Source organism: Misgurnus anguillicaudatus, chromosome 23, assembly GCF_027580225.2.
Source record: "Misgurnus anguillicaudatus chromosome 23, ASM2758022v2, whole genome shotgun sequence".
NCBI lineage: Eukaryota > Metazoa > Chordata > Actinopteri > Cypriniformes > Cobitidae > Misgurnus > Misgurnus anguillicaudatus.
In genome coordinates, this window is record NC_073359.2 from 29,518,992 (window position 1) to 29,532,247 (window position 13,256).

At 33.4% G+C, this 13,256-nt stretch overlaps 2 protein-coding genes across 4 annotated transcripts; both read left to right on the forward strand.

The window, feature by feature from the left end:
* Positions 1-1,042: 1,042 nt before the first annotated feature.
* Positions 1,043-12,910, forward strand: LOC129453126 (gamma-glutamyl hydrolase). 2 transcript variants are annotated; one of them, XM_073861368.1, is made up of 9 exons: positions 1,043-1,324; positions 1,566-1,680; positions 1,762-1,812; positions 1,930-2,014; positions 2,091-2,229; positions 3,124-3,230; positions 4,143-4,233; positions 4,360-4,497; positions 12,789-12,910. In XM_073861368.1, exons 1-9 carry the CDS (start codon positions 1,231-1,233, stop codon positions 12,908-12,910), a joined length of 942 nt encoding a protein of 313 aa, XP_073717469.1. In that variant the 5' UTR covers positions 1,043-1,230. The 2 variants fall into 2 exon arrangements, with proteins under 2 accessions (XP_073717469.1, XP_055073162.1); XM_055217187.2 differs by lacking the exon at positions 12,789-12,910 and adding an exon at positions 4,656-5,120 and having other exon boundaries at positions 1,046-1,324.
* On the forward strand, positions 6,000-12,927 carry LOC129453128 (gamma-glutamyl hydrolase-like). 2 transcript variants are annotated; one of them, XR_012365666.1, is made up of 8 exons: positions 6,004-6,645; positions 7,851-7,965; positions 8,055-8,105; positions 8,245-8,329; positions 8,409-8,547; positions 8,698-8,804; positions 12,550-12,687; positions 12,789-12,927. XR_012365666.1 is itself a non-coding variant. In XM_073861390.1 (7 exons), exons 1-7 carry the CDS (start codon positions 6,615-6,617, stop codon positions 12,625-12,627), a joined length of 606 nt encoding a protein of 201 aa, XP_073717491.1. In that variant the 5' UTR covers positions 6,000-6,614; the 3' UTR covers positions 12,628-12,676. The 2 variants fall into 2 exon arrangements, 1 of the variants encoding a protein (XP_073717491.1); XM_073861390.1 differs by lacking the exon at positions 12,789-12,927 and having other exon boundaries at positions 6,000-6,645; positions 12,550-12,676.
* Positions 12,928-13,256: the final 329 nt, after the last annotated feature.

The window sequence follows — 13,256 nt, forward strand, 5'->3', positions numbered from 1 at the left end:
GTTAATATTTTACTCTAATTTGTTTTCATGAATATTTTTAAAACTATTGCACAAATTGTTACACTTGGGTGCGGAAGGACAAATATGTCCTTAGTGAAACCCATTAAAATGGCAAGTTTTAAACTGTGTTCCCTTTAAACACCAATCATGCATTTTGTATAAAAATGCTTTTAATTTATAATTTGGAAAAATTCTAATATGTCATTAAATTTTAAAATTCACAATCTGCCAATATGTAAACAAAATAGTATTTAAAGGGTTAAAATTCTGAAAATTAATGAATGTTTTATAGTTATGATCAGGTCTGATTCTGGCTTAAAAAGTTAAGGCTGTAAAAGTGTGGAATAAATATATAATATTTTATGACATGGACATTTTTATCCTCTATTAGTCCCAAACTGTTTAAAAATACTAATTCAACAAGGTTATTATTGTTGTTAATTATTAACGTATACAAACAATAAAAATATATGTAAAAAGTGAATGGGCTTCTGAAATAAAAAAATTAATGGACTTCATTAGAAGTTAGGTTTCCGGACCACGCCCACCTGCCATACCATATGACCGGAAGTAAAGAGAGAATAGGCTTGTTCGACTTTGATGACGTCAAAGTACCGCGAGAACGATTAAAGAAATCATACGAAGTATAATTTCGTCTCGCTCTCGCGGTACTTTGACGTCATTCGGTTGTCAGTTCTTGCGACGCCGCAATGTCTCCAGGAGGGGAGGAGTTTTGTGTTTTTGATTAAAGATTATGAGGGCATATGAATAAAAAAAAAAATGCTGCTCACAGAAAAGTCATTTGTAAAAAAAAAAACCCCACATTAAATCATTTAGTTTTTCATTACGATTTCATTAATTGCAACTTTAAAGGGTTAAAAATCGGAAACTGAATAAATGTTTGGTAGTTTGATCAGAACTAATCCTGGTTTAAAAAAATAAGTAAATGAAAGTTGTAGAAAAAAATTTTTTATGTCCGTTTTAAAACATTTATATTTTTGTCCATGTTAATTGATGTACAATCGTTAAAAGGGGGCGGAGCCAAGAATTCCTCACGCTAATCCCTGCGGAGGCACATAACAGTTCACGAGCCACCGTCAGACACCACACGCCAGCTTTGGAAACGTGACAGGATCAGAATCCGGTGAATATTCGCCAGTTGAGCTGACATCGTCGTCTTCTCCGAGGATCTTTGCTTTATTTGGTCGTGTGGTGTGACATCAGAGGTGAATGTATTGCCAAGTATTTATCCTCGCGGCTGTTCTTTGCGCGTTCCCACCGCCAGCATCATGCGCGCGTCATTTCAACTACAGACCCATCATCGGTAAGTTAAGCATTATCAATAAACGTCAGCATGTGTGTCAGTTACTGTTCACGTACTAGATAAGCAATGGTGCAATGCATCGTTTATTTTCCCGATGTGATGTTGAGAACGACGCGTTCTGTGTCTCGAATGTTCAGGATCATCTTGCTTCATTTCAATGCATTGTCATGGCAACACACGTGACGGAGGACCAGTAAAGCCCCATAGTGTATCTGTTTTTTTGGTGTGTTTGTTTTTTTAGGAGTTTTAGCCCAGGAAAACTTGGAGGATGACCCACAAGCGCAGGGATCTTCTTACATAGCATCATCATATGTGAAGCATCTGGAGTCAGCTGGTGCCAGGGTTGTGCCAATCCGGTATGATGCTAAACACAAACAAAATCTCCTTAAATAATAATGATCTGAATAACAATATTAATTATTCATAAATGTTTACAGGATAAATCAAACAGAGGAAGAATATGTGAAATTATTTAACTCAATAAATGGGTGAGTGAATCTGAATGAGAGATATCTGCTGATTTAATACACATCACAATGCTGTTATATATTTAAGTTTTTTAGCTGTATATTTACATTTAATCTGTATGTTTATTGCTCTTGTAGTTTGTTGCTGCCTGGTGGGAACGTGGACATCGAGAAGTCTCAGTTCACAAGAGCGGCGAAGATTTTCTATGACCTTGCAATAAAAGTAAATAAATGTATTATGTGAAAGAAATGTCTGTATGTCTGATGCAGTGATGCTCATTGTGACTTTAACACAACAGGCGAATGATGCTTCAGATTATTTTCCGATCTGGGGAACCTGTCAGGGTTTGCAGCAGCTCACAGTCCTGACCAGCAACAAGAACCTGCTGACATTGACCGACACCAAAGCCGTCGCTTTACCTCTGATCTTCAGTCCAGGTGTTGTGTTGTTTATTTGTCTGGCAACATTTCAAATGTGCGCTGCAAAACTTTCTTACTTTCTTTTACACTGCAAAAAATGATTTTCAAGAAAAAAATTCTAAGTATTTTTGTCTTGTTTTCAGTAAAAATTTCTACAAATTCTTGAATTAATATGCTTTTTCTTGATGGGCAAAACGACCCAAGAAAATAAGTCTAGTTTTTAGACCAAAAATATCACATTAAAGTGATTTTTTTGCATAAAACAAGCAAAAAAAATCTGCCAATGGGGTAAGCAAAAAAATCTTGAAAATTGGCAGATTTCTTTGCTTGTTTGCTTAATTTAAGAATACTAAAGAATTTTTTTTCTTAAATCATTTTTTGCAGTGTATATTTAAATCTTAGTATGCTTATCTTGCTTTTGTACAAATATACTTTTTTTTTAAATCAAGATGCATTTTCGTTGAGCAAAATGTTTAAGAAAAAAATAATAATATTTTAAGGAAATTTGTGCATAAAACAAACAAAAAAATCTGCCAATGGGGTGAGGAAAAAAATCTTAATTCAAGAAAAGTAAAAAAAAATCATTTCTGTAAAAATGACAGTATTATTGTCAAATGGCAGATTTGTTTTTGCTTGTTTAGTGCACCAATTTACTTAAATTTAATTTTTTTTGTCTAAAAAGTAGACTTTTTTTCTTAGGTCATTTTGCTCAACAAAAAATGCATCTTGATTTAAGAATGTTTAGATATTTGTACTAAAAACAAGACAAAAATACTAAGACTTTTTTTGCAGTGTGTCTCAATCTTTGTTCTCGCCCAATTTTCTTTAATATATTTGTGTATTGTCTGGTTTAATTTGATCTTCAGATTATTAAAGTGTTAACTGTTGTTGGTAACTTTTTATTAAATGTAGGATCACAAAACAGCAGGATGTTCAAAAAGTTTCCAAAAGATCTCCTTCAGTCTCTAGCAGAAGAAAACATCACGTCTAATTTCCATAGCTGGAGTTTGTCACTACAGGTACGACTCCTTTCTCACTAAATATAAAGTTAGATATTAGGGCAAAACAATTCAAAGTCGATAATATCTGGTTTTGTTTATTATTTTTCGATAACTATAGAGGATAGATTGATTTCCTTACAAATGTGTTTGTGAAACTTATATTGTTCTAGCTTCCTCTTACAGCATGTTTATAATATTAATGTTCATGTTATTGATGGACATTTGTGGCCACTGAATGCGTTGTTGTTGTTGTTGTTTTTTACATACTCTAATATGGATTTATACACTGCAAAAATGTATTTTCATGAAAAAAGTTTCTTAGTATTTTTGTCTTGTTTTCAGTTAAAATATCTAAAAATTCTTAAATTAAGATGCTTTTTCTTGATGAGCAAAACGACCCAAGAAAATAAGTCTAGTTTTTAGACAAAAAATATCAAATTTAAGTGATTTTGTTCATAAAACAAGCAAAAAAATCTGCCAATGGGGTAAGAAAATTTTTCTTAAATTTAGTGTTTAAAAAAAAATTCAAGAATATTTTTGCTCGTTTTATGCACAAAATCACTTAAATGTGATATTTTTTTGTCTAAAAACGTATTTTCTTGGGTCGTTTTGCTCATCAAGAAAAAGCATCTTAATTTAAGAATTTTTTGTTGTTTTTTTACTAAAAACAAGACAAAAATAATACGATTTTTTTTCTTGAAAATAAGTTTTTTGCAATGCACATGGTTAAAACAACATTTACAATATTATCGCAAACTATATCTTGCACAACCCTAAACTGTTTTAGTCAAACTGCTTCACACATCATGCGATATAAAGCTAAAACAATGGATAAAGCACAAACAATGTCACCAAAACAGGAACATGTCGTTTATATTCATCAGTTAGTTTAGTACGTCTTGATAATTTAAATTTATTTTGTTTTCACAGAATTACAGCAGCAATGCCAAACTGAAGCGTTTCTATAAAGTCTTAACCACCAATACAGACGGCAAGACGGAGTTCATTTCAACAATGGAGGGTATGAACGTGTCACACGACGTCTTATTGTTTGTGCTCTTCCATTTGATTTCACTCACAATTAGTTTTATACAAAAAAGAAGATTTTTTTTGGTGCTGATTCGTGAATCTGTCTCATGTCTTGTAGCATATCGCTATCCATTCTACGCTGTACAGTGGCATCCAGAGAAAAGTCAATTTGAGTGGATTGAGAAAGCCGGTATGATTCACACGCTCTCGGCCATCAAAGCCGCTTTCTACACCGCACACTTCTTCGTCTCTGAAGGTTGGTCAAAGAAATGAATCTGTATTGTTTCATTTGCATCAGAGAACCTCTTGACCTCTATGCTTTAACATTTTCATTATGTAAATCATCAGCCATGTTTACTTTCAGACTAAACAGAATTGAGTATAGATTTACTAACTCCAGTTTGTCTTTTCCAGCAATGAAAAACCATCATCGCTTCCCTTCGCAAAATGAAGAAGAAAAAGCTCTTGTTTACAACTATCAGCCGGTCTTCAAAGGCCTAAACAGCATTTTCCTGCAGAATTACTACTTCGAATGATAAGCGTTTTTATCCACAGTATTCATCAGAACCTGAAAGTCAGTATTTTTTTTACATTTTTATTTTTTATATACATGTCACCAAACACTACAAAGTTTTTAAGTTATTGTTTTTAGCTATTTATCTTATGAAATCTGCTGGGCTTGATTAACTTTTCATGCTGCTATTTATTCACATCATGTCCTGATTTTATTTCTGGATGCTTTATATGTGAAATCAATGCAGATTCTGTCCAAATCTTAAGGCATGTATTATTTTTTAATCTCTTGTATATTGTGACGTGTGTCATAATCATACACACTGTGTTTACTACAGTAGCATGATAAATGCAATGTTACAGTCATGTTTCGTTGCTTTGTACATTTTAGGAAAAATAGACATTAGAAAAATGTCTACATTGTGTTCTGGTTTTATTTAAATAAAGATAATAGCATATTTTCATTATTTGAAATAAGTAGTCAACTTTGCACAGAAAATCAAACCAGACTGCTATACTTAAAACTATCTACAGGGGGCAGCAAACATTTAAAAAAGTTTAGTTTAGTTTCATTTAGTTATTTCCTTTAACAAACGTTTTTTGTAGGGATGCATCGATAGGATTTTTTTGGGCCGATACCGATTTAAACAGACAACTTCTGGCCGATACCGATAATAAACACTTGTATACAATACTATACAGTTGGTCTATTAGCTAGTTTATTTCTGCATCAAATTATTTTTACTGAACATGGATTGGATCTAATTAACATTCAACTGACCAACATAATAAGTGAGGCACAAATTAAGCTAAAACAAATATAATAAGACAGCATGACAACCTTCAAAGGTGGTTTTAGCTATTCAGCATTTATTTTATTAACAACATTAACTCATTTTTTTTTACATATAATGGATTTCTTTATGCAGTTAATTAATAAACAATCGGTATCGGCCTTTCTCGTGCTATTGCCGATATGCCGATGGTTTCAAATTCATCAAATATCGGCTGATTAATATCGGCGGCCGATACATCGGTGCATCACTAGTTTTTTGTGTTATTAACTAACTTTTCTAGAAAAACTACTTTTTTCAGAGAGATGGAATTTGTAAATAAAATCAATAACTTTTCAAATAGGCCTTTTAAAATATATTATGCATTTTAAATTAGTAATGCTAAATGATAGCTTATGGACATTTTAATGTGAAGTTTTTATTATTTGCATATAGTGATGATACAACCGCTTATGTCTGTGGTTATGATGATTTCAAGGCATAAATGCAATAATAACTCTATTAAAATTGTAAAAGCCATCATCATAAAAATGCAACTCAGTGTTGTGTCAACTCAAAGATTTTAAAGGATGAACCAAGACCTGAAATGGACATATCAGATAAAGCCATTAAAAATGTACATGAAGGTACAAAACGTTGTGACTAAGTGGTACCTTTTCAAAACGTACACTTTTGTACCTAAAAGAACCTAAATGGTACACTCTGGTATCTTCGAGGTATATGTTTGTACCTAAGTGGTACATATTTTGACATTTTGAAAAGGTACTGTCCCATGTTCAACTTATACAGTGTAGTATTGGTCTAACTTCAGGAACAGAGCTGAGTTGGAAAATTGAGGATTAAAATGCAATGTATTAACTGACCCTAGCTTTATATTTATTTTTTGTCATACTGGGAGGTTCCTGCTTGTGGAATTAAATAGGAGCGTTGGGCTTTTCCGTAGTCTGTGTTTGCAATGTGTTACTGGGCAGTGTGTGGTTGCAGTTGGACCTTCAGGACCAGGATTTTCAACTGACGTCGGATTGACCGGACAGCAGAGTACTGAAACTAACATAACCAACCATACATGATGTACCTGAACTACAGACCCATCATTGGTAAAATCTCATGCTTTGCATATTTTATCATATGTGCATGCTAATAAAAAATTAAATTAAAATATCAAATGATGTGAATTTATATTATTATAAAACCTTATAATTTACCTTATTAACTAAATCATTTGTGGACAAAGTAACTTTAGTACACATCTGCATAGTTAGAAATATGCATATTAAACATTTAAAATGTACTGTTGTACTGTTAAAAAAACCTTTTTATTCATACACTGCAAAAAAATAATTTTCAAGAAAAAAAATAGTATTTTTGTCTTGTTTTCAGTAAAAATATCTAAAAATTCTTTTTTTTAAACTGCCAATGGAGTAAGCAAAAAAAAATCTTGAACATTTTTCTCAAACACTAAATTCAAGAAACATTTGCTTACCCCATTGGCAGATTTCTTTGCTTGTTTTATGAACAAAATCACTTAAATTTGATATTTTTGGTCCGCAAACTCAACGTATTTTCTTGGGTCGTTTTGCTCATCAAGAAAAAGCCTCTTAATTGGACAATTTTTAGATATTTTTACTGAAAACAAGACAAAAATACTAAGAATTATTTTCTTGAAAATAATTTTTTGCAGTAGATATAAGTTTTTTTTTAGACAACTGAGAAGGATTTCAGATGCATGACATTGCATATATTTATAAAATGACAGCTTTTAAGTTCATTGCCATAATGTGATATGTCTTTTTATTAGATATGCACTGATATATCGGCCAATAATCGGTATCGGTTGATAAAAGCACTTTTTACACTATGGGCAGATAGTTTAAAATCAGCCATATGGCCGATATATCCTGTCAATCAAAAGAGAATTAATGATCAGTATATGAATGAATACCTTTAGAAAATGTTATCTTCAGAATTTAATTTAACCACCAAACTATTGGTATCTGCAGATATCAGTCTGAATAATTGGTGAAAATAATATCAGTTCATCATCATCATGGTACTACGGAGCACATAAGGGGACATGTAGCAAAAATTAAATAAAGTTTAGTTTCACTCGCGTGCGCACATGAAACAATCGAACGCGAAAGCGCACGAAACTAAACTTTTTTAAAAATTCTGCACATGAAGGTTTCGCGTGAGCACGTGAAAGTTTTACATGAGCACACACTAAACTTTTGATTTTTTTTACTCTAATGTCACCTTAGGGGCTCGGTATTATCCACCCTTTTTTTTTTTGGACATGTTTCAGGTATTTTAGCCCAAGAAAAATTGGAGGGTGACCCTCACGCGCAGGGATCTTCTTATATCCAAGCATCATATGTGAAACATCTGGAGTCAGCTGGTGCCAGAGTTGTGCCAATCCAGTAAGATGCTAAACACAAGCTCATAAATTAATAAATAACAACAATAATCATTTATTTATAATAAAATTGTTATATGATGTGTTTCACAGCATAAATCAAACAAAGGAGGAATATGTGAAACTCTTCAACTCGATAAACGGGTGAGTTAATATTCATCAATGGAAACGGCCCCTTATAGCTCAAGGCTCTCAAAAGACACTTCAAGTTTTATTAGACTACTGAAGGTTTCATAAAATTGTGTAACAAAGTAAAAAAAATCTGTGTTTCTTGCTCTTGTAGTTTGTTGCTGCCTGGTGGGAATGCAGACATCGAGAAGTCTCAGTGTGCAAGAACTGCAAAGATTTTCTATGACCTTGCAATAAAAGTAAATTATTAAAGTATTATATGAAAGAAATGTCTGAATGTCTGATATAGTGGTGCTCATTGTACCTTTAACACAACAGGCGAATGATGCTTCAGATTATTTCCCGATCTGGGGAACCTGTCAGGGTTTTCATCAGCTCACAGTCCTGACCAGCAACAAGAACCTGCTGACATTGACCGACACCAAAGCCGTCGCTTTACCTCTGACCTTCACTCCAGGTGTTGTGTTGTTTATTTGTCTGGAAGGATATGTGTTCAAAAAACATGTTCAATGTGTCACAAGCTTTCTTCTTGCCCAATTTTCTTGATTTAATCTTCAGATTATTAAAGTGTTCACCATAACATTGTTGGTAATTTCTTATTACGCAGGATCACAAAACAGCAGGATGTTCAAAAGGTTTCCAATAGATCTCCTTCAGTCTCTAGCAGAAGAAAACATCACGTCTAATTTCCATAGTTGGGGTTTGTCACTACAGGTGCGACTACATATCTTAGCCTACTGAAGTTGAAATTCAAACAAATTTCTTTTACGAGGAATCTCTGTGAAACTGCTTCACTCATCATACAATAAAAAGCTACCCAGTCTCATCAATTTGCGTATAAAAACACAACGCGTTCAGTGCGCCAAAGTCTAATTTTTGGTGCATATGATACGCCAGTCCTTCCCATTTATTGGTGGAGAGGTGCGTACCAAGAGCACGCATCTTCTCATGTTGTTTTAGGTATTGATTTCTCCTTTTTTGTTGTCACTTTGAGTTAAGTTTCGATTTGTGGCTTGGGTTAGGATGTAATTTAATCATGGATAGGTTTCTCAATTCTTTGTATTTTATTGTCGTTTGGGTTAGGATGTCCGAAATGCAAAGAATGTTCCCTTATGAAAATTAACCATGGTTTTACTACAGTTAAACCAAAAAACATGTTTACTGTAGTAAAACCATGGTGACCACAAAATAACAAATTGTTTTCAAAACCATAGTTAAACCATGGTTAGTGTAGTAAAACCATGGTTTTGCTGATAGTAATCAATACACCAAAAACCATGGTTACTACAATTTTACCACAATAAAACAATGGTTAATTTTCGTAAGGGTTGTTTTATCCCAACCAAGCGACAATGGTAAAAAAATGAAAAAATTAGAAAACAATTAATGACACAAAAATAAAGTCATGCTTAATGACACGAAAAAAAAGAAATAAAAAGTTCTAAGAACGTTCCCTGAAAGTTACCGAATGTTCCCAAAAACATTCTGCCAACGTTAAAAGCGGCCAGTTTTTTTTAAGTTCTAGGAACGTTTCTGTTGTCTGAACGTTAGAGTAATGTTACATTTTACCATTTTTAAATGTTATGACAATGTCATGTTTTAATGTTAACACAATGTTTAAAACAACAACTGTTTATTATATTGACTTGTTTAATTGTTATGTAAATGATGGAGAATGATTGCATTTTATTATTTTGGAAAACATTGTTTCTGAATGTTCAGTAAATATATTGCTGTAGAAAACACAATTCACTTATTAGGTTTAGATGTTGATGTTTTGTTTCATTTTAAGTCACCCTTATTGTAATTAGTGTTTGTTTTAGTTGGACACTTGACACTTGACTTTTTGCTTGCTAGTTTTTTCCTGGTTGTGTTGACTTTGTGTTGATGCACCACATTTGTTATGAACATGCCGAGTTAATAGTGTTATTCTGCAGTTGTTGGTACATAATGGTAAAGATCATCACCTAATTCATTTACTAATCAAAACTTTATTTTCTGTCAAAAATGTAAATGAGATCCAGCACTTTCACAGCAGTTTGTCATTAAGGAGTTTCAGAAACTTTGGTTCATTAACACAAAGTTAACACAACCAGGAAAAAACTAGCAAGCAAAAAGTCAAGTGTCAAGAGTCCAACTAAAACAAACACTAATCACAATAAGGGTGACTTAAAATGAAACAAAACATCAACATCTAAACCTAATAAGTGAATTGAGTTTTCTACAGCAATATATTTACTGAACATTCAGAAATAATGTTTTCTAAAATAATAAAATGCAATGTTTCTCTATCATTTACATAACAATTAAACAAGTCAATATAATACAACAGTTGTTGTTTTAAACATTGTGTGAACATTAAAACATGACATTGTCATAACATTTAAAAATGGTAAAATGTAACATTACTCTAACATTCAGACAACAGAAACGTTCCTAGAACTTAATAAAAACTAGCCGCTTTTAACGTTGGCAGAATGTTTTTGGGAACATTCGGGAACTTTCAGGGAACGTTCTTAGAACTTTTTATTTCTAGCTGGGGTATGAATGTGTCACACGATATGCCTTATTCAGCACATGTTTAATAAAGCACTCTAGGAAATAAATGTACAAAGTTGTCACTGGAACAGTATTTCAAAAAGTACACTTTGTACCCAAAAGGTTCACATTAATCAAAGGTACACGTTGGTGCCATAGAGGTACATATTGTTTTTAAAAGGTGACAACTTAGATAGAGCTGCCAACGCTTTTCGCCATGTGACACATGTTTTTGCCTATGGCGCTTTTGGCATCTATTTGGAATGTCTATGGATCATATTATTCAAAAAATATTATTTGCCAAGCCATGTTATTTTTTTTATTTGCTGGAGGAAATAAAAGAAAATTCACTAGAAGTCGTCACACAATAGCATGTGTTTCAAAACTTCTTGTATTTTTATTTATTTTTTTGTCTTCCAGTTCCTTTCACTGTACGATGGCTTCATTAGCTGGGATTTCACACTGAATTTTAGCTAAGATGTCGGTGGAAATCAGCTGTAGGAAATCAGCTGTTGCGCCTGTGTTATTTCAACACAGTCTCACGGCAAGTCGTGTTATAGGAACGAATTTATTCGCGTTTGATGACACAAATTTCCGCTGTTTTTTGTGTCTCTGGAGACAAATGTCTTTTCCTCCTTCCCATCCCGAATTTCTATCGATGGCTGTTCGTGTCTGTGGCACGACTTTCTTTATTGTGTCATTTTATATTTTGTTTTCTCATTCAATTCAATTCAATTTTATTTATATAGCGCTTTTCACAATAGTTAATTGTTTCAAAGCAGCTTTACATTAATAGAAGCAGTAAAAGCACAGAAAAACGACAGATAGCACAACATAATACACGATAGCATAAGCAGTCAAATTTGCTGCGGCTATGACTCGACATTATAAGCGAGCGTATTACTAATGTAACGTCTAGAAGAGGAAGCTAAGTTAAGCCCAAGAAGGCTGACTCCCCGGGGTAAAAAACCCCCTAGGAGAAAAAAAACCTGGGCTGTTTAGCCGAGGAAATAAAAAAAAAGTCCTAGGAGGAAAAAACCCTTGGGAGATATATATGTATATACACACATATAAACGCATAAGGAGATTAAGCGGGTTCATTGATCTTTTCTATTTTGACATCATTGTCGCTTGGGGTTAGATTTGGGGTTTGCGTTAGGATGTAATTTATGCATTGGTTTCTACATGTTTTTCGTCCGCTTTTAAAACTATTCTCCCCTGGAGTTGGGTTTAGAGTTGGGGTTTGGGTTAGAAAGTCGCAGAAAGTCATTCTAATGCAAACCCCAAGCGAAAATGGTCAAAAAAATAAACTGCAGATATTACCACTCCCATATGCGTTTTTTTGGAATCGCGCTCTTGTGCTAATTTGCCCCATTTAGTAAATCTGGCCCAACATGTAAAAATAAGTATGTAACAATGAAATATCTTCCAATTTAGTACTCACTCATATATTTTAAAGGTCCCGTTCTTCCTGTGTTTTTGAAGCTTTGTGTTTACAGTGCGCAATATAACATGTGTTCATGGTTCACGTGTAAAAAAGCGGTATTTACGCGGTTTACTTATCTGTAAAGCATCGTTTTCACTGTCCTAAAAACGGGCTGATGTCTTCATTGTTCTATGAAGTCCCTCCTTCACAAATACGTATCGAGTTCTGATTATGTAGTTTGTTTATTGGGTTGTGATTCGATAGCAGCTTAGCTTGCCGTTAGCTTAGCTGGCAACTGACGTATTCCTGTGGGCGGAGTTTAGACAAAATCTCACTCCAAGGTTTTCTGAAAAGTTGGCAGGTATGGTGACAGCTATTGTACCTTTTTTCTTAAAGTGTGTGCTCATTTGATTTCACAATGACTTCACTCACAAATAGTTTTATACTTAAAAATCCAATTTTGTCTGATTTGTGAATCTGTCTTATATCTTGTAGCGCATCGCTATCCATTCTACGGTGTACAGTGGCATCCAGAGAAAAGTCCATTTGAGTGGATTGAGAAAGCCGGTATGATTCTCACGCTGTCGGCCATCAAAGCTGCTTTCTACACCGCACACTTCTTCGTCTCTGAAGGTTGGTCAAAGAAACGAATCTGAATTGTTTTGTTCGAATTAACATTTTAATTACCGAACAGAATTGAGTATAGATTTGCTAACTGCAGTTGTCTTTTACAGCCATGAAAAACCATCATCACTTTCCTTCGCAAATCCAAGAAGAGAAAGCTCTTATTAACAACTATCAGCCCGTCTTTAATGGCCTTAATAGCATTTTCATGCAGAATTACTACTTTGAATAATAAGTGTTATTAGCCACAGTATTCATCATGAACTGAAAGTCAGTGATTTTATTTTTTAGATGTGACCAAACACTTTTTTTAAATTATTGATTTTAGTTATTTGTCTTACAAAACCTACTGGGCTTTAAAAAGATTAATAAGCACGCTGCTATTTATTTACGTTATGTCCTAATGTTACATTTCTGCATGATTTATATGTGAAAACTACTAGAATTGTCCTGACTAAATGCATCCGTGCATATTTTGTCCAAATCTAAAGGCAGATATATTTTTATTGCCATTTATGTAAGGAATAATTGACGACGGGGCATTGAATTATAAGAAAATAATGCACACCAAGGTGGTA

Coding starts and splice junctions, on each gene's coding strand:
- LOC129453126 (XM_073861368.1), top strand. CDS start 1,231: ATGTATTGCCAAGTATTTATCCTCGCGGCTGTTCTTTGCGCGTTCCCA. Junction 3,231..4,142: donor GCTGGAGTTTGTCACTACAG/GTACGACTCCTT, acceptor TTGTTTTCACAG/AATTACAGCAGCAATGCCAA. Junction 4,498..12,788: donor ACACTTCTTCGTCTCTGAAG/GTTGGTCAAAGA, acceptor TGTCTTTTACAG/CCATGAAAAACCATCATCAC.
- LOC129453128 (XM_073861390.1), top strand. CDS start 6,615: ATGATGTACCTGAACTACAGACCCATCATTG. Junction 7,966..8,054: donor GCCAGAGTTGTGCCAATCCA/GTAAGATGCTAA, acceptor TGTGTTTCACAG/CATAAATCAAACAAAGGAGG. Junction 8,805..12,549: donor GTTGGGGTTTGTCACTACAG/GTGCGACTACAT, acceptor TATATCTTGTAG/CGCATCGCTATCCATTCTAC.